This window comes from Heteronotia binoei, chromosome 16 (assembly GCF_032191835.1).
Source record: "Heteronotia binoei isolate CCM8104 ecotype False Entrance Well chromosome 16, APGP_CSIRO_Hbin_v1, whole genome shotgun sequence".
Classification (NCBI taxonomy): domain Eukaryota; kingdom Metazoa; phylum Chordata; class Lepidosauria; order Squamata; family Gekkonidae; genus Heteronotia; species Heteronotia binoei.
In genome coordinates this window covers 48,765,487-48,788,863 of record NC_083238.1, presented here as the reverse complement: position 1 = coordinate 48,788,863, position 23,377 = coordinate 48,765,487, and the positions used below count along the sequence as shown (strand labels likewise).

The window sequence follows — 23,377 nt, the reverse complement described above, 5'->3', positions numbered from 1 at the left end:
CAAGGACTGTTCCTGTATTCTACGGACACGAGTTGAATCCTTTGGCGCAGACAAGAACTCTGAGGACAGCAGCAGTCAAGACTCGGTAAGAGGAAACAAATATTTACTTGGCCCATGTGAATAACATCAGGCCACTAGCTGTCAAGCCATTAAAAAAAAGCATGTCTTGTTATTTCCAGCCAGCCTCAGTTATTGCACATCCATTCTGAAATGCCCACTATATTTAGTCTTGGAGGGTGTTTTCTCTAGTGCCACAAGGAAGATCAAGGGCTTCTTCCTTAGAAGTCTGTGGAGTAGTGTGATGCAGTCTCTATGGAGGGCAACTGAATCATTCCTGTGATTCAAGCCTCACATACAGACAGGTATTGCTCAACTTGCTGGCTGTGACCAGTGGAAACTGGTGAATGCAGCACAGGGCTTTCCCACTTTGCACAGTCACAGTGTAGAGCCGGGGTGGGGGCTAACTTGCTCAGTGTAAGAGCCACATAGAATAAACATCAGATGTTTGAGAGCTGCAAGACAGGAACATCATATGTTTGAGAGCCACAAGATAGGAAGGAAGGAAGGCAAACAGATGGAGAGGGAGGATGGAGGGAGAGGTGGAAAGAAAGCAACTTTAACTTTCAATGCATTCTTCAAGCCACCAGCTGGCTTGGCTTGGAGAAGTGATTGAAAGAGACAAATACCTTCTCCAAGTCAGCCAGTGGGGAGGGGTGGCTTCGAGAGCTATACAATATGTCTGAAAGAGCCACAGTTTGGCCACCACATTAAACAGATCCAGCACTGAATTGATTTTCTTTGTTGAGGGTCTTCTAATTTTGCCCATCATATTAATCTCTCTTTTCCAGCTCGCTTTAGAGAGTTTTATGTATTTTTATTGTTCACTATTTTGGATATTTTTATTAAATCACCTGTTCATTTTAAAAAAAATGCCATGTATGTGTTTATAGTTATGTTATTTGTAGTCCGCCTTTTGCAGGGGGCCTCCAGGATTACACACAGTGAGTCAGTGCAAACAACAACATGGGGCATTCAGTAACCAATGCTTTAGGATTTAGAGATCTGGAATCACCAGAAGGAACTGAAGCACAGCAGAAGTATTCACATGACACTTACTAAGCAGTACAGTAATCACATAAATAGGATTCTGTTTACAGTAAGCTATGCACAGCAGTAAGAGCCCCGTGGCGCAGAGTGGTAAAGCTGCAGTACTGCGGTCTGAGCTCTCTGCTCACGACCTGAGTTCGATCCTGGCGGAAGCTGGCTTCAGGTAGCCAGCTCGAGGTTGGCTCAGCCTTCCATCCTTCTGAGGTCGGTGAAATGAGCACCCAGCTTGTTGGGGGGAAAGTGTAGATGACTGGGGGAGACAATGGCAAACCGCCCCGTAAAAAGTCTGCCGTGAAAACATCATGATGTGACGTCACCCCAGAGTTGGAAACGACTGGTGCTTGCACAGGGGACTACCTTTACCTTTTTTATGCACGGCCGTATAGTCCTGAATCATGTATCAAAGTGAATTTGTAAAACTGTTTTGCACAGTGCAACCCTACTACCAGAGCTGAAAAGCCCTCTTGACTAGTACAGTTTTGCATAGCTTGCAGAAAGCCAGGAGGGAGGGATGCTTTCCTGACCTTGGGCAAACTGTTCCATACTGCAGGAGCCACAGTGGAGAAAGCACAAGTACGGGCAGTTGTTGATTTTGCCCATTTGCAGGTTGGCACCAAGCAATGCCCCAGATGACTTGAGCAAAGCTGTCGTGGTGGAGCTGTGGAGAGAGGCAGTCCCACAAATAAGAGGGGCCAGGTCTTTGGATGTGATAGCCGATACCTTAAACTGAGCCTGGTAAAAGACGGGCTCTGTGTCTTTTCTTGCAGGCTCACATAAGAGTTTCTTAACGCACCATATTATTAACCTTAGGTTTGAGAGACACCCAGTTAAACATTCCCATGACTCTGCATACCAACTCACTGCTTACTTTCTCTATATTTAAAGATGGCTTGCCATTCCAGTTTTGTCTGGTGAAGTCTGCTTAAGAGCATACGAAAACTTACATTCTGGATAAAACTTTGTTGGTCTTAAAGGTGAACTTGTCTACTGCTTTGTTCTGTTGCTTCAGACCAACACGGCTGCCCGCTTGGATCTACCCAGTTAAACTGTACACGGTATTGTGACATGACCCAGTTCCTGAATTTTTTAAAAAAATGGAATTACAATTGAAATTTTATTCAAGGTATGAGCTTCCATGTGCACGCGCATTTCTTCAAATAGAATTAAATAGAAATTACCAGTCTGTACACATAGGTAGAGGGTGAGCAGTGAATTAGCATCCAGCATAATTAAGATGTAATTACTGATGTAACTAACATGAATTTGAGCAGACTTCAGAGGATGGTGGAAGACACGAGGGCCTGGCATGACTTGACCACAAGGAGTCGGACTTGACTGTGCGACTGAACGATGACGACAACACAATTAAGATATTTAACAGATTCAAGAATTACAAGCTTTGTTCATATAGTTACAGTTTGTTTGGGTTCAGTTCCAGGGGATAAACACCGTGAAGGAAATAGATATGTCTAAATTGGAGATTGATGTGGAATGCTGAGAATGATTAACTGAGGCCCATTATGCACTGTGTCATTATGTTGCACATGAAAGCTCCCACCTTGAACAAAACTTTGTGGGTCTGCAAGGTGCCCCTGGACTCAGACTTTGCTCTGCTGCTTCAGACCAACTTGGCTGCCCACCTGAATGTCTTGTCATCAACAGTTTAGCAAGTTTGAGAGTCAAGGAACATTTTTTAAATAGTATGTTAGAGGCAGGGGTGGGGATGGAGACTGCAGTTCTAACAAGGTGGATAAAAGTTTATGTGTACTGAAGTAATGAAAAAAACCCCAATCAAACGCCATCGTTTTTGGTTTTTGCTATAAGATTCTCTTTTAAACAGCTTGGTTTAATATTAAACTAGAGTTTAATGCAGACATATAATCTCTTAAAACAGAACATGAAACTGTCTTAGAAAGGCGGCTGCTTTTCTTTGTAAAGAAATGGGGTGGGGAAGAATATCCGCCTCAGACAGCAGCATAGGTCGTGCACTCCATTAAGGCTCAGTCCTGGGGGGCCAGGGAGGGGCAGGTCACCCCAGGTGCCTCACCAGTGACCCGTCACCTGCCTTGTACTGCTAGCTTATGCCTAGTAATTACCTGAGCAATGCAGCTGGCTCCGTGCTCATTGTGTGTGCGCATGTATACAGTAAGTACTTGATAACCAAAGAGCTGATAGCAATTTTTAGGAGCAACATCCCATATCCAACACTTGTAACTTAATGTAGTTTCTTGCTCTAGAACGGGTGGCCACACTGGCTCGGGACCCACATGTGGCTCTTTCACACGTATTGTGTGGCTCTTGAAGCCACTACCACTCCATCAGCCAACTTTGAGAAGGCATTTTTCTTTTAAAATCACTTCTCCAAGCCAAGCCAGACAGTGGCTTGGAGAATACATTTAAATTTGCTTTCATCCCTCCTTCCTCTCTCCCTCCCTCCTCTCAAACATCTGACGTTTATTCTATGTGGCTCTTATGTTAAGCAAGTTTGGCCACCCCTTCTCTAGAAACTTTCCCCACTGTATGCTGTGCTAATAGATGATATTTGATGTAACATTAAATGGTACATGTCAGACAGTTGTCTTGTCCTGCACATTTTTGAAAGAAAAATCTAAGACTGGGTGGTTTTTAGGCATCGATATAACATGGAACGATTGATAAGGCTGTTCCAACTGAGCTTTTATTTTTGTGCACTTTGGTACTAAAAAGCTATAGGGGGCGGCGCAGCAGTGGTTCGTACCCATGGCATGCTGGGATGGCAGATAGAATGGCTTCTGTCTTGGTGCCTTTGTAGTGGGCTGGTGCTTTCCAAAGCAAAGCTTCGGCCCTGTGGGTTTCTTAACAATGCACACTGGTCTATTTATATCACAGTGCATTGTACAGCCCCAGTTCGTCTCCTAGACGTGCACAGCAGACCACAATTCGCAAATCCATTTCAGTCTGCGGCTTGTCTCCTTTCCCGCCTCCGAGCTGAGTGTCTGGTTGCTGTCCTGAGCTCCCTGGCGCTGCCCATCTGCTGGTAAAAAGACTTACTCCGTTTGCAATCCGTTTGCTAATGGCCAGCTACAATAATTAGATAGTCAGGGAAGCCTCTGCCCCCTCCTCAGTCCCCCTTCCTCCTCCTTTCTGTCTAGCAGCTGCTTTAATGTGTTCCCGAAACTCTTTTTTTTAACCTGAAACAATACAGACCTTGTCCTTTTTGCCACGTTCCCTCATCTTCTGTTTTCTCAGAAATAATAACCAGCAGGCCTTTTTTTTCTTTAAGCAGGAACACAGTTCAGGCTGGCTTGGTGTCAGGGGGTGTGGCCTAATATGCAAATGAGTTCCTGCTGGGCTTTCTTCTACCAGAAAACCCCTGGTGATCAGAAGCCAAGCAGGATCGTGGCCAGGGCGCTCACTTGCTCACTCAGCCTTGCTTGAAACACAAAAGCGGGTTTGCCAGGAAGAAGGAAGTGCAGGTTGTGGATTGCTGTTGACTGTCCCTTCGTTCTGTGAAGAGTAATTTCTGTCGTGTGTATTGGCCAACTGAATAAAAGCATATAATTAAGTGAGATCTTCTGTCCCACTGTCTTTTAAATTTTGCCACTGGAGAGGCTGAAGCAGCATACTTCTGCTTGGTGAGTCACTGCTACGGTGAGGGGGGGGAGACATGAGTAAAGAGAAGCAGTAAGGTGAAGGCCAGCCGCTGGAGATCTGGGCCCTGCGGGACTTATCCAGGTTTCACAGGACATGTAAGACGGAGCTTTTCCTGCAGGCTTTTAATTAGTCCAGCGGGCATCCTTGAAAGTCATCTCTTCCCCCAGCATTTCACCATTATGGTGTTCTGTTATGCTGTTAGCCATCAGCCGCATGCTGTTTACCGCCTATGTCTGTAAGATCGTTTACTGTGCTGCTCCTGTTTCTATGTCTGTAAGATCGTTTACTGTGCTGCTCCTGTTTTCGTTTACTGTTTTGCTCCTGTCTGTTTTTATATTATTTTAACTGTTTTATTGTTGTAAGCCGCCCTGAACCTGCTTGCGGGATAGGGCGGGATATAAATCTAAAAATTAAATTAAAATTAAATTAAATTAAACTAAACTCAGCTGAAGCAGCTAGGTTTTTCTGTTGTTCTGGGTGGCCTTTTCTGTATGGAGAAGGCCGAGAGGCATTATGCTCATGAACAGGACCGAGCTTCCTTAGTTTGGCCTTGCAGATGCTATATGTAATAGTGAGTTAATAAGCTGTGTACAAATGGTGGTTTAAGATCCCAGTTTAGCGCCCTGAAAATAAACCAGTGCACTGAACAGATGGCAGTAGAACATCTCAATAAACTGGCGCTGAATCAAACCTTAGTTTATTGTGACAACTGAATGTAGCCTTGGTAGGCCTCTTGGCAGGACAACTAACCAGCTTGAACCAAGAGCATGCAGCAAGGCCTTGAAATCTACTTGGAGGGACAGTTTGCTTCTCCATCCTCAGAGCATCCTTCTCCATCCTCAGTGTTTTTTCCAAGATTAACAAGGGCTTCCAAGCCCACTGCTTGTGCTTCCGTGAATGGAGTCTGCTCCTTCCTCCCATTCTTCCTTTTCTAGGTGTGTCTTGTCTCCTTCTCTTTTCACTAACATGATCACTGCTGCAGCTAAGAGGCATGTATGTCCTTGCTTAACAAGGTACCTCATCTTCCTTCTCCCTTTTTCTGTCCGCCAACTCCATTGCTTCCCCCTCACTTGTTATTCTTTTTCCCCCTTCCTTTTTTATTTTGCTTCCATCTCTCTACCTCTCTTTTCCCCATTTCTTCCAAGTCTCTGATCTTTCTTATCTTATTTCTACAAGGCTCTTCTTTGCTCTAAACAGAATGCTTGGATTTTGTTTCTGATTAGCCTTAACATGCCCGATCCAGTGGTTGAAGAAAAATGAATATATAAACCCCATCTCTAAATTTCAGCCCACCCTTAAGTGTAGACAGAATGAAAAGACTTTACAGTTTTTCTGTGAAATGTACATGGATTTGGATGTGGGCAGATAACGCAAGTCTTCTGTGGCATTGTGCTGCTCTGTGGATTTGTCAGCATTTTTAAAAAAAAAATGCTTAAAATCTGTTTCTTATTTAGACAGATGAGTCTGCTGCATTTTGGAGCCAGTCATCTAGAAGAAGAGATGAGCAAATATCGTGGTCCTCTGATGTATCACATTATGATCTCCAGGTGGAAATAGGTAACTTGTGATCTGTGGAATGACACATTCTATGTGGTTTAATGGGATGCTATAGTTCAAGCTCTCTGCTCACGACCTGAGTTCGATCCCGGCGGGAGCCAGGTTCAGGTAGCCGGCTCAAGGTTGACTCAGCCTCCATCTTTCCGAGGTCGGTAAAATGAGTCCCCAGCTTGCTGGGGGAAAGTATAGATGACTGGGGAAGGCAATGGCAAACCACCCTGTAAAAAGTCTGTCATGAAAATGTCATGATGCGATGTCACCCCAGAGTCGGAAACAACTGGTGCTTGCACAGGGGATTACCTTTATCTTTATAACTCCAGGCCCTGACCTAGATAGCCCAGGCTAATCCAATCTTGTCACATCTTGGAAGCTATCATAACTTGGAAACATAGCTGTGATATATCTTGGAAGCTAAGTAGGGTCAGCCCTGGCTAGTATTTGGACGGGAGGTAATCCAGAGTCGTGACACAGATGCAGGCAATGGCAAACTACCTCTCACTGTCTCCTGCCTTGAAAGCCCCACGGGGTCGCTGTAAGTCAGCTGTGACTTGACGGCAAAAGACAAAAAATCCACGAGACAAAATCTTGACTCCCACTTGCTCCGAATGAATCTGAATCCTACAGTGTTTGTCTCTTGATACCGGGAGATAATGCTAATCCCTGGCGGCTGCCTTTCTGTGAGATATCACTTGCACTCCCAAAGCTTCTGCACACAGCGCTGGCTCTCATCTGGTTCTGGTCAGAGAGTCTCTGACGAGTGCAAGGTTGGGCCGTGCAGTCCGGGAAAGCTATAGCTTGTGCTGGAGCATCCCCAAGCTGCCTTGCATGTTATTGCTGCACAGAGTTTGGAACTAGCCCAGGTTGCTCTGGGACTGTGAGAAAGAAGCCAGTTGTGGATTTGTGCTCACACTGTGATGCGTAAGACTGCCTTCATGGGATCGTGAATATGGATTATATTAAATCCCCCGTTTCGTAGCCATTGTCTTAATGTGTCTTGCGTGCGGCATATAGTGTCTGTTGTTGTGCTGTGTTGCATTTTGCTGCCCTTGAGGATATCATGTGGTCTGAGCCTTTGCCATTTAGTAGTCTGCTGTGCCTGGCAAAATGTTTTGCTTGACTGCATTTGATGCTACGTCTTTGGATGCTGCTTAATCGGCTTCTCCTGAAATGGTGAGCTTGCACTTAGCTAAACCAGATCCAGACCGATTTCGCACTAGGCTTGTTCTGGGTGGAGAGCCCTTTTGCTCCTGGCGCTTCTCTCGGTTTTTGCACAAGCTGCTGCAGAGCTGCAAGTCGGCGCGCCGCTTTCCCGCTTCAAGCAAGATCTTCTTACAAGAATTCTGCTTGCCGCAGGAGAGCGGCGCACCTAGCTCCACAGCAGCTTGTGTGAAAAGGAAGAGAAGCACCGGGGGGCAAAAGGGCTCTCCACCCAGTGCAAAATCAGTATCAGTCTTAAAACCACCTAAATGGCCGTGTCCAGTTTCAGGGTGGCAGCTGTCCTGCAACTTGTCCATCTCTTTTCTAGAATTCCAAGAGTGTCTGAACGATAATTCAGAGAACTGGCAAAGTTGCTAAAAGCGGCAACCTCTTTTTGCTAACAGGAAAGGGATGCAACAACTTGACTTCAATCTACCTCGCACGTCATACCCCCACAGGAATGCTGGTGGCTGTCAGGATCACAGATCTGGAGAGATGTTCCGAAGACCACTTGAAAGCTTTGCAGGTAAAAACAGATGTTGTACGTTTTGGAGGGGAGATATAGTGAGCTGTAAAAGGAAGTCACGATGTATAAAACTGAAAAGTGACGTAAAGGCCCCAGGAACAAGTATACTTAGAGCAGTGGTTCTCAGTCTGTGGGATGCAGAGTTGCCACGATAATGAAAGAATCCATTCCCCCAAGTTGCCTTGTCCGCTTGCAAACAGGATGTGCTGTCAGTTTGGTGTATGGACTCCTTATCTCGGAGAACCGGGGTTTTCTTGTTTGTTTGTTTGTTTTGATTAAACAATTTTATTTGGTAATATATGGGAATTATATCCAATACTAATAAAATGTTAATAAACAATTACTACCTTCCCCATACATTACGCTTTCCCTTCCTCCCCTCCTCCCAAATCTTGACTTCCGCCGGTGCCAATTGCCTAAAATTCTAATATCAAGGTATCTAACAGAATCTTAATTAAAAAAAGAATATATATACACATATATATAATTTTGCAAAGAAATAAAAAAACACAGTTCTTATACTTTATAAAGTCCCACCCAGTTATTATAGTTCATCTTCTTTCTTCTTCTAAAAACCTAAGTGGTATTCTCAAAAATCACCCAATGACCTTTTACTTTCCATTCTTTTTCTATATATCTTCTGAATTTATCCCAGTCCATTTTAAATCCCTCTAAATCATAGTTTTTCAAGATTCTTGTAAGTTTATCCATTTCACTCCATGACATGACTTTTACAATCCAGTCCTATTTTTCTGGTATTTTATCTTGCTTCCATAACTGCATATAATGTCCTAGCAGCTGAAAGCAAGTACCAAATTACAGTTCTATCTTCTTTTGGAAATTTCTCCATTTGTAATCCCAAAAGGAAAGTCTCTGGAGTTCTCTTAAATTCATATCCCAAGATTTTGGAAATTTCTTGTTGAATCATTTGCCAAAACTGTTTCGCTCTTTCACAAGTCCACCACATATGGTAGAAAGAACCTTCATGCTTTTTACATTTCCAACATCTATTTGGCATCTTATTGTTCATTTTTGCTAACTTTTTAGGAGTCATATACCACCTGTACATCATTTTATAACAGTTTTCTTTGATACTATAACATGTCGAGATTTTCATAGAGTTCTTCCGCAAGTGTTCCCCATGTTTCCATATGTATTTCTTTATTTACATTAATTGCCCATTTTATCATTTGAGATTTTACTACTTCAGTAGACCATTTCAGTAATAGTTTATATAGTTTTGAAATCAACTTTTCATTGTCTCCAAGCAGAACATTTTCTAATTCAGTTTGCACTTTCCTTATTCCTTCATTTTTAATATCATTTTCCACCAAGCTCTTTATTTGTTGCATTTGGAACCAGTCATATTTATTATTCAATTCTTCAGCTGTTTTCAGTTCTATCTAACCACCTTGTATTTTTAATAATTGATTATATGATAACCATCTTGCATTACCTGTCTCCGCCGATATTTTAATTACTTCTGCTGGCACTATCCACAATGGCTTCCTTTCATCTCCATATTTTCTCAATTTCATCCACGTATTCAACAAATTACTTCTTATATAGTGATGAGATTAAAAACCATCCATCTTTTTCTTCCCATAATACATATAAGTGTGCCAACCAAATATATTTCCATGACCTTACGATACTAAAAGTTTTCTATTCAACAATGTCACCCACTCTTTTATCCATACTAGACAAACTGCTTCATGGTATAACTTTAAATCTAGTAGTTGAAATCCTCGGAGAACCAGGTTTGATTCCCCACTCCTCCACATAGAATCATAGAGTTGAAAGGGACTTCTAGGGTCATCTAGTCCAACCCCCTGCAGGCAACTCACAAATACATCCCCCTAAATTCACAGGATCCTCATTGCTGTCAGATGGCCATCTAGCCTCTGTTTAAAAACCTCCAAGGAAGGAGAGCCCACCACCGTCCGAGGAAGCCTGTTCCACTGAGGAACCGCTCTAATGGTCAGGAAGTTCTTCCTAATGTTGAGCCAGAAACTCTTTTGATTTAATTCCAACCCACTGGTTCTGGTCCTACCTTCTGGGACCATAGAAAACAATTCCACACCATCCTCTATATGACAGCCCTTCAAGTACTTGAAGATGGTGATACTATCACCTCTCAGCAGCCTCCTCTCCAGGCTAAACATCCCCAGCTTCTTCAACCTTTCTTCCTAGGACTTGGACTCCAGACCCCTCACCAGCTTCGTCACCCTCCTCTGGTCCCCTTCCAGCTTGTCTATATCGTTCTTAAAATGTAGTGGCCAAAACTGAATACAATACTCCAGTTGAGGTCTTACCAGAGCAGAGCAAAGCGATACCATCACATCACGTGATCTGGACACTCTACTTCTGTTGATACAGCCCAAAATTGCATTTGCCTTTTTAGCCACTGCATCACACTGTTGACTCATGCACCTGCTGATGTGACCTTGAGTGAGTCACAAGTTCCTCTCAAGAGCAGTTTCTCTCAGCCCCACCTACCTCACAGAGTGTCTGTTGTGGGGAGAGGAAGGGAAAGGAGATTTGTAAGCTGCTCTGAGACTCCTTTGGGTAGCGAAAGGCTGGGTAGAAATTCAGGCTCTTCTTCTTCTCCTGCCAACCTTGTCTGCCACGGATTATCGATTTGTGATCTTTCGGCATGCCAGTCGTAGTCTTGGACGCTTGGGGTTTCATTCCTTTTGCACACCAGTCAGTGCCTTTGGCACACAACTTCCTATTGACCCTCCCTGTTAGGGATTATCCATTGTGCTTCTGCCATTTTTTTAATGACTGTTAACATTCCTGTAAATTATAACTATAGTCAGGGAATGCCTGTGAACATATTAAATGTCCTTCTCAGAAAAAGTGGGCTTTTCATTTTCATGATGGCGAGGCCCAATTCTTCGATTGCTAAGAAATAAGATATGAAAAGCTAAGAGATAAGATATGAAAAGCTGAGAACTGCTGCTGTACAGGGTTATTGAAGAATAGTATCTCTAGGCATGGCTTTTTTTGCAGCAGGGGCTCCTTTGCATATTGGGCCACATACCCCTGGTGTAGCCAATCCTCCAAGAGCTCAAAGGGCTCTTCGTACAGGGCCTGCTGTAAGCTCTTGGAGGATTGGCTACATCAAGGGGGTGATGCCTAATATGCAAATGAGTTCCTGCTACAAAAAAAGCCCTGACTCTAGGTGTTCTGGACCACAAACAGGGTTGTAGCCAGAGGGGCGGGGGGGCACACGTGGGCAGAGGCCCCTATAGAATATGCAGCACCCCCACCCTATTTTTCCTTTCGGGAAGATTGAGTGGAGGTGCTGCAGATTCTATAGGGGCCACTGCCCCCCGCCCCCCCCCCCCCGCTGGCGTAGCCCTGACCGCAAATATTATATTATGATAAAATGTTCAAAATCTAAATGATCAGATTAAATTACAGTTTTGTCAAATCACTTGAGCTTACATTTCTGACACTGCAAGAATCCCCAGGTCCTTTGGAGATTTTCTTCAGGCGAGTCGTGGAGATGTATGTGAAACCTCAGTCACCGTTTCATAAATGATCAAAACATCTGCTTGCTTCTCTAGAACGAAGTGACGTTATCCCACACCTTTCGTCACCCCAACATCATGACTCTTTGGGCAGTGTTCACCGCTGGAAGCTGGCTGTGGGTCATTTCACCTTTCATGGCCTATAGTAAGTACCCCATTTGCAAAAACTAAACCGACAAACAAAAAAACCCATTTATTGTGTCTGCACAGGCTAGTTAAGCCCAATTCTCTCTCTATGCTGTGGAGTCTTGTGAGCAGAAATTCTACAAGTTGTGAGCTACGGCATAAATTAGCTTGTTATGGGGCTATTTTTCGTGAGCTAAGACAAAAATGTGTGAGCCAGAGGCTAAGAAACTGTGAGCCAGCTCACATTAACTCAGCTTAGAGGGAACACTGGTTAAGCCTAATGTGTCCCAGGGATGAATGATCAAACTGAAAAGAAAATGTAACAGGGTGAATTGCTTCCTCTTTTTTTGGTCTTTGCGGAGAAAATCAGTGGCTCTGTTTACATGAAGAAAGAAGAGGGGGGATATTGATCACTGGGCCAAGGAAAAAGCTGCTTCCTACAGGGCTGCCTGGATGCCCAAGACCACCAAACCATTGGAGCGGCCCTGTTCCTAAGTGTGCCTGTGAACTGTGCGTTGTAGAAGAGGGCTTTCCCAGAGTTCTTTGTCCTGGCCTCTGTTATTTTTGGATCACTAACAGTTTCACATGACCCATGACTTTTATGGGATTTTTTTTTTCTGAGCAGCCTCTGCAGCACTGACAGGGATCACATTTGTAGGTCTTGGTTGATGTCATGTTTGTCGATGTAACTCGCTGATGCTCATGCAACTGTCCTAGGTTCAGCCGGTCATCTGCTGAGGACCTACTTCCCCGATGGCATGAGCGAAGCCTTGATAGGAAATATCCTGTTCGGCGCCATTAGCGGCTTAAGCTACATGCACCACCATGGCTATATTCACAGGTATTGTGAAGCTGCATAAAGAGAAGTTTCAGATGATTGCAGAGTGAGAACTTGTATGCTTCAGCTATTGTTTTCTCAGTTTTGATTGTAATCAGGCCAGGGCTTACCCACATTGGGTGTGTCCTTCGAAGGCGAGGGTGGTAGTATTTCTACCACATCTACACGCTAGTATCTGGTATTCCCAACATCCAGGAGTTTGATCAGCACCAGTCCAAAGACTTAACACAAGCTTCAGATTTCCATTAGATGTTCTCCCTGTTTTGTGTGCTTTAGGGCAGGAGTTCCCAACCACCAGGTTGCAGACTGGTCCCGGTCTGTGGCTTGCTAGAAACCGGGCCGCGGAACGAGGCAGAAGCACTGCATGACCCCTACCTGGAGCCCAAGTGGACAAAAGAGGCAGTGCGACCTCGATCTGAGGAGCCCCGCCACTCCTTCCACCTACCCAGGGCCTGGATGGAAAGAGGCAGCACAGCCTTGCTCAGAGGCTGCCTCCCCTTGTGCTGCGACCTTAGCCTACCCCTCATTTATAGACCCCCATTGATCAGCTGATTGACGGGTTTTTAAATGGGAGGGGGAGGCAGATTGGCCTTTTGCTGCCTGGCCACCTAGCAGAAATAGCCCCAGTCTCCCCTCCCCCATGAGGGAGCAAGGATGGGGTGCAGGCAGGGGGGGCAGCCTGGGGCAGCAAAAACCCCAGAGCCCCCCACCGCCCCACTGGTCCATGGAATAATTGTCTTCCATGAAATGGATCTCTGGTGCCAAAAAGATTGGGAGCCAGTGCTTTAGGGGAGTGGCCGTCAGGTTATTGGAATATTTGGTTAATATAACAGAGTTTGCCTAGTCATAGAAGTGTGATATTGAGTGCAGAAAATAAATTTCCCAATAAGTATATTGAAAAAAAGGGACACTTACATTTTGTTGAAGTAGATCCAGTTTACATTCAGGTTGCAGTCGAAAGAAGAGAGAGAAGCCTAATCTAAAGAGTACTTTCCCCATTACAAATGGCCAGCTTGGCCAGCATCATGAGACCTGCAGAGAGATCTTCAGAGACCTGTGTCTCCATGGAAGGCCATGTGAAAAGAGGGAAAGGATGAAGGGTGTCTATAAGAGAGACCTGCAGAGACATGTGTCTCCATGGAAGGCCATGTGAAAAGAGGGAAAGGATGAAGGGTGTCTATAAGAGAGACCTGCAGAGACATGTGTCTCCATGGAAGGCCATGTGAAAAGAGGGAAAGGATGAAGAGTGTCTATAAGAGATGCGTGTTGCCATGGAAGGCCATGTGCAAAGAGGAAAAGGATGAAGGGTATCTATAAGAGAGACCTGCAAAGATGTGTGTCTCCATGGAAGGCCATGTGAAAAGAGGGAAAGGATGAAGGGTATCTATAGGAGAGACCTGCAGATAACGTGTGTCTCCATGGAAGGCCATGTGAAAGAGGGAGAGGATAAAGGGAGAGAGGGGAGGAGTCAGAGCTGCTCCTAAGTTAAGATAAAAGAGAAACATCCTGTTCAAGGAGATAACATCTATACCTCTATACGCCCTTAGAGTGATATAGCACCCCCTCAATGTCTGGCCATGCTGAGTCACTCACTCCAAATGAGATAAGATAGTACGTGATCCGTGCCACCCACTATCTCAAGTTGTGTTTCTCGGAATCATTATTCTGACTAAAACTTTGTTATTATGTTTCAGAAGTATTAAAGCCAGCCACATACTGATTTCAGGGGATGGCCTAGTTTATCTGTCTGGCTTAAATCACCTTTACAGTTTAATCAACAACGGGCAAAGGTTGAAAGCTGTATACGACTTCCCACAGTTTAGTACATCAGTGCTTCCTTGGCTGAGTCCTGAACTACTGAGACAGGTTAGTAGATATGATGTCTTGCTGTGCATGTACATAACCTATATAGATATAGTTAACATTTCAACCTCTGGCTCTCATGGTGTGTGTGTGAAGTGCCGTCAAGTTGCAGTCAACTTCTGGTGACCCCAGCAAGGGGCTTTCGAGGCCAGGGAGAAGCAAAGGGGGATTGCTATTGCTGTCCTCTGCAGAGCTTCCCTTGGCGGTCTCCCTTCCAAGCAAGGACCCTGCTTAGCTTCTGAGCTCTGACAAGATGAAGCTATGCCATGCCTCCTTCCCTCCCCTGGCTTTCACGACCCAGTGCATATGGGAAGAATCAGCTTCAGGTGTGGCCAAACTGTGGCTTTGGAGCCACGTGTGGCTCTTTCACACATATTTTGTAGCCCTCGAAGCCCCCACCACCCTGTTGGCCAACTTGGAGAAGGCATTTCTCTCTAAATGACTTCTCCGAGTCAAGCCAGCTGGGAGCTTGGAGAATATATTTAAAGTTGTTTTCTTCCCATCTCTTTCTCCCTCTTCCCTCCCCATCTATATTTCCTTCCTCCCTCCCTCCCTCCCTTCCTTTCTTCCTCTCTCAAACATCTGATGTTCATGTCTTGCGGCTCTCAAACATCTGATGTTTATTCTGTTTGGTTCTTGCATTAAGCACGTTTGGCCACCCCTGATCAGTTTGCTCCTCAGTCCTTAACATTTCAGCAACATAAAAAAAGCCCCGTGTTGCATCACCTTCCTGCTTCAGAATCTTTTGTCTCAGGGATGGAATTTATGGTAAATGTTTAATTTTAATGAACGTTCCATCATAAAAGCTCAGGTGAGGTAATCCCAAGGCAAACAATACCATTCCAACAATTCACCCCCCCCCCCCCCGATTTCTGGCATGAAGAAGCGCTTGCATATGCACAAAGGTATTCAGTTGCTGAGTTTATCCACACTTTGTTTTCTTCCGTAGGATATATATGGATATAATGTGAAATCTGACATCTACAGTGTGGGGATTACAGCATGTGAACTAGCTAACGGGCACGTGCCCTTTCAGGATATGCCTCGCACACAGGTACGCATAATTGTTCAACTGGTTGGTTTAGCCAGGGGGTGGAATTCTAGCAGGAGCTCGTTTGCATATTAGGCCACACACCCCTGATGTAGCCAATCCTCCTGGAGCTTACAAGGCTCTTTTTTGAAAGCTCTTGGAGGACTGGCTACATCAGGGAGGTGTGGCCTAATTTGCAAAGGAGCTCCTGCTAGAATTCCACCCCTGGGTTTAGCACACCTGTTTTAAGGACCTGGTATATATTGCTATGAAGAGCACAGTGGCTGTGATGTTTCTAAAACGACATTTTCAGGGCTGAGGTGAAAAGGAGGGAGCTTCAATGCTGTATCAAATACACCCCACTGCCCCCTGCCCCATTTTCTGGCTCTCCTAGTGGCTGCAAAAGGGGATGCAAGTGTTCATGAAGCATCACCTTTGTCTGCCTTCAGTGAGGGCAAAGCTTTTCCTCTGTGATCCCTGGCTGGCTAGGATCATCAGCGAGGCCAGTCCAAGAACGGCAGCCCTCAGTCTAAATCAGCTTTGTGTTTTGTGGTGGTCTCCAGTAGCCAGTCTGATCCACTGTGTAGCATTGTGAAATCATCACACGGTCCCTGCTTGTCTGCAAAAACAGTAGCAGATGGCAGAAACATCTTGCGGTGGGCACAGCTGCTTTGTGAGGGGGGGAAGCTGAACATTCACAAAGAAGAATTCTTAAAACTAATAACTCCCTTTCCCTCCCCTGGCACTGCTTTCAGACAAAAAATCAAAATGGGCATTAAAAAGGTTAAGGCAGTTCCTTGTGCAAACACCGAGTCGTTACTGACCCATGGGGTGATGTCACATCGTGACATTTTCTCAGCAGACCTTTTACGGGGTGGTTTGCCATTGCCTTCCCCAGTCATCTATACTTGACCCCCAGCAAGCTGGGGACTCATTTTACCAATCTCAGAAGGATGGAAGGCTGAGTCAACCTGGAGCCAGCCACCTGAACCCAGCTTCCACCAGGATTGAACTCAGGTCGTGAGCAGAGCTTGGACTGCAGTCCTGCATCTGACCACTCTGCGGCATGGGGCTCCTGCCAAAATAGGCATAGAACAGCCCTAATTAGTATTCATCCTGTGTAGGCTGCGGGAGTCACTGAACATTTTTTAAAACCTGCATTGCCTTAAACTTCTCCCCTAGATGCTGCTGCAGAAACTTAAAGGTCCGCCTTATTATCCCTGGAGCGTCAATACTTTCCCGCGTGGTGAATCTGGGATAAAAAATTCTCGGTCGGGGATTGACTCTGGAATTGGTGAGAGCATGACGCACACGATGACCAGTGAGAGACTGCAGACACCCCCCAAGACCTTCTCTCCTGCTTTCCATAACTTGATAGAACTCTGCTTGCAGCAGGACCCCGAGAAAAGGTAATTCCTCAGCAACGGGGCACAAGAACTGTTGGAATCCATTCAATTTTTAGTCCTCATAAAGCAGGGGTGGGGAACCTTTTTTCTGCCAAGGGCCATATGGATATTTATAACATCATTTGCGGGCCATAAAAAATTATCAATTTAAAAAACAGCGCTCCACCAAAGGAGAACGATTCAGGCCGGCAAAATTAATGCAAATAATTGTTTTTCTATTTGAAGTCATGAGGGGAGAGCCTAATCTGGCATACACACAGCCCGCCGCCCTAGGCAAATGTATAGGTCCAGGGTTTTTTTGTAGAAAAAGCCCAGCAGGAACTCAGTAGCATATCAGACCACATCCCCTAATATTAGCATATTAGGCCACACCATCTGGGATAATAAAGTGCAAACTGAACCGTGACAGTAACTTTTCCAGGCCCTGCAGCAATTCTGGCTGGCCAGCCAGGCCCCACGAAGGCTGCACAGAGTACATCTGGGCCCTGTGATCCCTGCCTGGCTCTGGGGAGGCTGCTGCACAGTGCAGCTGGGCCTCACAATCCTCGCTGGCCAGCCAGGCCCCAGGGAGGCTGCCACATGGCTCGGTTCAGTCCAGCAATCCCCGAGGGCCACACCAAGTGACCTCGTATACGGCCCTCAGGACAGAGGTTCCCCACCTGTCATAAAGCTTGGTTAAAATAGCGTGGAGTTCAAACCACTTCTCAGGGGCTTGAAAACCTCATCTTATCTATGTTTCTGAAATTATCTACATCTCTTCATATATTTCATATTCTATTGTCGAAGTAGGTGCTTCACCTAGCAATTTTTCAAGGGAGAAGAAGAGAGTGGGATGAAACTGATAGCCTTCTGCTGATGTACATGGGCTTTTTAATATATATAAAGGAAGCCAAGGACTCAGGAAGACAGGTGCTATGCCAGTTAGGACAGGGGTGTCGAACTCATTTGTTATGAGGGCCAGATCTGACATAAATAAGACTTTGTTGGGCTGAGCCATGTTGGGCCGGGCCATATGTGTACCTATTTAAGATTAGGTAGCAGAGATATAAACTTTATAAATGATACTAACACAATTAAAGATTTTTTTAAAAAAATAACTTTAAATAAAGCATGCTTAAAACATTAGCATTCATTGGTCTTAAAAGTGCTTTCTGTGTATCTCTCCCATGGGATCCAAGGAACTGGGCAAAGGAAGCTCTGGCTCTTTCCTTCCTTCCCCAGGGGGCCAGGAGAGGGAGGAGCCTCAGTCAATAGAAGGAAGCTTGGCTCAGTAGCTCTGCTGTGTGATTGAGAGAACCTGGCAAAGCAAGCTCTCCGTCCCTCTTCCTTCCCAAGGGAAGAGCCTCAGCCAATGGAGATAATAAAGACTTTGCTCCGTAGCTCCTGTGCAATTGAGCAAGCCTTGCAAAGCAAGCTGTGATGCAGAAGGAAGCAAGAGAGAGGAAGCAGATGACAGCCAGTTGCTCAGGGGCCTGATAAGAGCCCTCCGAGGGCCAGATTTGGCCCTTGGGCCACGTTTGACACACCTGGGTTAGGAGTATTTGTGCATGGAAACACCCAATGCAAGTCAAAAGCAAGGACTGTTTGCATAGTCCACAGCCTCACCTGTTTTCTGAGACTTGAGGTAGATGTTCCCAGCAAGAGAGGTGATATAAGCATTGGGGGCACCAGTCACTTTTACCACAGTTGCAGCATTCACATGTGAAGAATCCTGGTGGTGCTCTCTGGTTTTTCTCACTTCTCCTTTGGGAGGAAACAGAAAGCGCACCTGCAAGAGGCCCATTCAGTCCTTCCCGTCTGCCCTTTTGTTGCTTGTGCTTCTGAACACGACTTACTTACAAGTGACAGACCGAGGAAGGCTGGCTAACATAGGCCTCCAGGTCTCTTGTTTCTTCTTGAGCTCTGTGCACATGCAACTCTGTGTGTGTCTAGTGATAGGGCAGAGGCAAAAACGGGGCTGTCTTGAGACAGGGGAGGGGGGGGGGAGGTGTTCCTCTTTTTATGGGCGCTGTGCTCCAAAGTGCAAGTGAATAAACACCCTTTAGAATCCTTGCAAAGTAGGTCTGCAGCTGAATTTTTAGTTGGCTGATTGGTGGGGGGGAGAGGTACATCCTTTAAGGTTAATTTGATTCAGGCATTAGACAATATTAAGTGATCTTTTTCTGAAAGTAGTAACCTTACAATTTAACAACAACAGAAAACCCCCTATCTAACTGTTATTTCAGCATCCGTATTTAGGTTTTGGCATTCTGCAAATTCATTTTAAACCCTTCTGCCTTTTAATTGATTCATCAGCTTAAAAAAAAATCTTTAATCAGTTGACCAGTTGGTATAGAAGCTGTTCAGACTTGGAGATTCCGGAAAAGAAATGTCTTTTGCTGAGTTTAGAGGAATTTGAAAACATTCAGCTACTTTCTGCTTAAGTAGAAATTCTGATTAAAATGGGAAGCTTTTACTTGATTTTTTTTCCCGTCAATCAATCAGCTCTGCTAATACATCACAAGAGAAGGGGAAGTTAATTGTCAGCTAACTCCATTTGCAAAAGGATAAAATCGTAAGCATTGTGTGTGTTTGTTTTTCCTCCTGGGATCTAGGCCTTCAGCGAGAGGTCTTCTGTCGCACGCTTTTTTCAAGCAGGTGAGCCTGTTGTGGTTTTATTGCTAACTGCAGTTAAAGATGTGCTAACTGCAGCTAAAGATAATTGCGCAAACTGTGATCCAGAAAACCCACATATGCCTTTGCATATGAAGCCTTCCAATGTTGAGCTTGAAAAACATTGAACCCTGGGCACCAGCTACTCCCTTGGTGGTGGAAGAAACCTCTGCTATGCTTGTCACTGCTCGACTGTGGCTGAAGGACTCACGTTAGATACGATCTTATTCTAACCAATAAACTCCATGCAAAGGGATCATAAAAGGGTGCAGTCTGCAGTAATGTCTTGTTATTATAGGCAGCCTTCCAATAGGACATGACATTCCTAGAGGTAGTCCCCTGTGCAAGCACCGAGCCGTTACCTACCCGTGGGGTGTTCACATACATATTACTCCACAGGGGTGGCCAAACTGTGGCTTAGGAGCCACATGTGGCTCTTTCACACATGCTGTGTGGCTCTTGAAGCCCCCACTGCCCCATTGGCTGGCTTGGAGAAAGCATTTCTCTCTTTAAATCACTTCTCCAAGCCAACCAGCAGCTTGAAGAATGCATTTAAAGTTAAAGTTGCTTTCTTTCCACCTCTCTCCCATCTACCTTCCTTCCCATCCTGTGGCTCTCAAACATCTGACATTCATGTCTTGCAGCTCTCAAACATCTGACATTTATTCTATGTAGCTCTTACATTAAGCAAGTTTGGCCACCCCTGCTCCACAATAAAGGAGGACTTCAGAATTTTTTTTTTTTGAGTACTTCTGTGGGTCTGAATTCACTCATCTTTCCAATCCATCCTCCTCTTTCAGGTGAAAGAACAAAGCAGAGGTTCATTACTCTCGCTGCTGTCTCCTTCCATCCAGCACACCCAGTCACAAACACCAGCAGTGCATTCGTCGGCTGCCTGGAGTCAGTCGAAGTGCATTCTGACAGACGAGAAAGAGAGATACTGGGAATTCTAGCGTGATTGAAGTCCTGCTTGCACCACGTCTCTCCCAGGAAAATGTGATAGATATATATTTTGCTGCTTTTCTTTTTTTAAGGTGAAGATATAAACGGCGGTATACTTGAAAATGATTTTTTTAAAAATGTACAGTTTATATTATGATAATCAGACTGTTCTTCCAAAGTGCTACTGTGAGAATGCAATATCTCATTGGCTGTTAGAAGTGCCTACAATTTCAGCCCTCTTTTCCTTCTTGTGGACTTCAAGGTGAAGGTACGTGCTTTATGATAAAAGAGCAGTTTACTGTGGCACTGAGAACGTCTGCATTGTTAGCAGAGATTTTTTTCCTGAGTTCCTGGAGCTCAGAAAGCCCAGTGTGGTGAATCCCAACAGCTGTCTTGGATGGTAAATTTGAGCCAAAAGAAGAGTTCCTCCTTTCTCCCGCCCCACCCTAGCATCTGCCCCATTGATGTGGAGCAACCAGAATGCAGTGTCAGAATCCAGCTGACAGGATGAAAAAATCCTTTTCAACATCTGTTCTCCCCCGGGGCTTTTTTTTTTTGTAGCAGGAATTCCTTTGCTTATTAGGCCGAACCCCCCAATGTAGCCAATCCTGGAGCTTACAGTAGGCCGTGTAAGAAGAGCCCTGTAAACTCTTGGAGGATTGGCTACATCAGGGAGGTGAGGTCTAATATGCAAAGAAGTTCCTGCTACAAAAGAAGCCTGATTTCCCCCTCCCCCACCCCCCGTATTTTCTGGGAGTGCCCAGAATGCCTGGCTGTTGATCCCTGGGAACTACAGTTCCCAGAACATACTGGAGGAGGAAGAAAAGAAGGCAGCTGATGCACTCTGGAAAAAGGGTTTCTTGAACCTCTGGCCAGTAATGTCAAGCATGCCAAGAACGATGGTTCCTAAAACTGGGAATGGGGATGTTGATGCTGCAGGTACTTTTCTCTCTTCTTGCTTGCTTCGTCCTGTTGTTCCCCATCAGAACAGCAGTTTGATAGAAGGCTGGTGCCCAGAACTTCTTGACCCTCCTGAGGTCATCACTGGGTGTGCTGGGTGTTTCACAGCTGTGTGAGAGCTTAGATTTTCAGCTCTAATATAAAGCTGATTTTATTCTAAACAGGGACTCAGTTTGTTTAAGATGGATTCCAAGGTGACCTGGGTAAAGGGAGAGTTCACTCATCCCTTTGAGCTCTGACCTAAAATCTTGTTTCTAATCTCCCTCTCAGACTTTTTTACACAGTAATATCCATAGGGCTTTTTTTTGTAGCAGGAACTCCTTTGCATATTAGCCCCCCCCCCCCAATGTAGCCAATCCTTGAAGAGTTTAGAGGGCTTTTAGTACAGAGCCTACTGTAAGCTCCAGGATTGGCTACATCAGTGGGGTGCGGCCTAATATGCAAAGGAGTTCCTGCTACAAAAAAAGCCCTGATGTATTCATGTGAACACTACATATAGAAACTTTTTCCTTGCCTTTTCTTATTTACAAAAAGCAGTAATGTGTCGGCTTTTCTGCCACCTCCAGTTGCCGGAGCAGCTATTACTGTACCCCAGAAAAAGCTGGTTTTTTTTTTTTTTTTAATGGAAAGTATTCACCCTCTTCACAAAACCTAACCAAGGCAGAATAAATTTGTTTAAACAGTTAACAAAACCCTGAAATTACTTGATCGTATTATTCGATGCTTACGCTAAATGGTATCTGGAACGACACCACTCAAAACCATAGCTGGTCTTGAAGTAGGCCGTATTTCAAAAGGCATACTCTGTAGGACTTGCGTGTATGGAAAGGGAAGTACATAAATGATGCAAGAATACCTGTTGAGCCGTGCAAATAGATCCATCAGCTAAAACTGGCACATCGGTACGTGGCTGCTGGAACCATACTTCTCCGTGCTAGCCCAGAAGGCAATACGTTCATAAGGAAAGATGACCTTTGCCTGTTGGCGTCTGACCTTTTTTCAATGTTCCGTTTGTTGATATGACAAACATGAGCCCGAATGACAGAAAGGATGAGAAGTGAGAACACAAAAGGTCGGACTGCCAGGAAGCAACGGACTGCTTTCTTTTGTATTTTAGTGCTGTGAAATCACTGAATAAACATGACTGTTAACCAAAATTTATTGCTGTCTCTATGGCATCCGGTCCCAGAGAGGCTTTTAATGCCGTGAGGTATTTACAACTGTATTTTATTCTTGTACATTTCTATTTGATCATGTAAAATAAGATTATTGCTTGGGTTTTTTTGTATAGCTGTTAAGAACATAATCTCACAAAGTTAAATCAGATATGTGATGCAGTTAACATCACAAGCATTATTTTGACTAGCAAACTACTGAAGTACAATTGTGCGTTACCTATCTCACTCCCACATGTGTATAACTGGAATAAAATGTACTGCGTATTTAAAGCTGGTTTTGGCCTCATCCTTGTCCGATTATATTCTTGTATCGTTTGGACTTCTGATGGCTTTGAGACCACACCCCCACATTAATTCAGAGGTTTTGCACATGTCCGGCATTAGAATATGTGACTTGGAGTGTTCCCTCTAAGCTGTGAAGTCTTGTGAGCAAAAATTCTACTTTGTGTGCTTCTGGAATAAAGTTGTGAGCTACTGGCAATACTCTCACAAAAATGTGTGAGCCACAGGCTAAAAAGCTGTGAGCTAGCTCACACTAACTCAGAACACTAGTGGCTTGATGGACGAATTCCTTACTACATGAAAGGAAATCAGAAGTAATGTAAAAGATGCTAAAGATGTAAGCTTTCGTATGCTCTTAAGCAGACTTCGTCAGATAAAATGGGAATGGCAAGCAGCAATTCTTAATATAAGTGGGCAGTGTGGAATCATGGGAATGTTTTCAGCAGATTAAAAGAATCACAAATAGGGATCTGTAGGACAAAACGGTTGACAAAACACTGGAGGATGATAAAAAGGCTGCTGTCGTAGGTGCGGTGCCGTA

The 23,377-nt window shown here is 44.7% G+C and overlaps 1 protein-coding gene across 3 annotated transcripts in view; it reads left to right on the top strand.

The window, feature by feature from the left end:
- The window catches only part of STRADB (STE20 related adaptor beta), a 28,909-nt gene extending 6,085 nt beyond the window's left edge, over positions 1–22,824 (top strand). For 2 of the 3 annotated variants that reach the window (XM_060257213.1, XM_060257212.1), the window contains exons 3-12: positions 5–85; positions 6,195–6,297; positions 7,899–8,020; positions 11,596–11,704; positions 12,403–12,526; positions 14,218–14,389; positions 15,336–15,440; positions 16,599–16,825; positions 19,417–19,459; positions 20,275–22,824. In XM_060257213.1, coding sequence (XP_060113196.1) covers positions 5–85; positions 6,195–6,297; positions 7,899–8,020; positions 11,596–11,704; positions 12,403–12,526; positions 14,218–14,389; positions 15,336–15,440; positions 16,599–16,825; positions 19,417–19,459; positions 20,275–20,427 — 1,239 coding nt within the window. In that variant the 3' untranslated portion in view covers positions 20,428–22,824. The remainder of the gene's footprint in view (positions 1–4; positions 86–6,194; positions 6,298–7,898; positions 8,021–11,595; positions 11,705–12,402; positions 12,527–14,217; positions 14,390–15,335; positions 15,441–16,598; positions 16,826–19,416; positions 19,460–20,274) is intronic. The other variant, XM_060257214.1, reaches the window with a different exon arrangement.
- Positions 22,825–23,377: the final 553 nt, after the last annotated feature.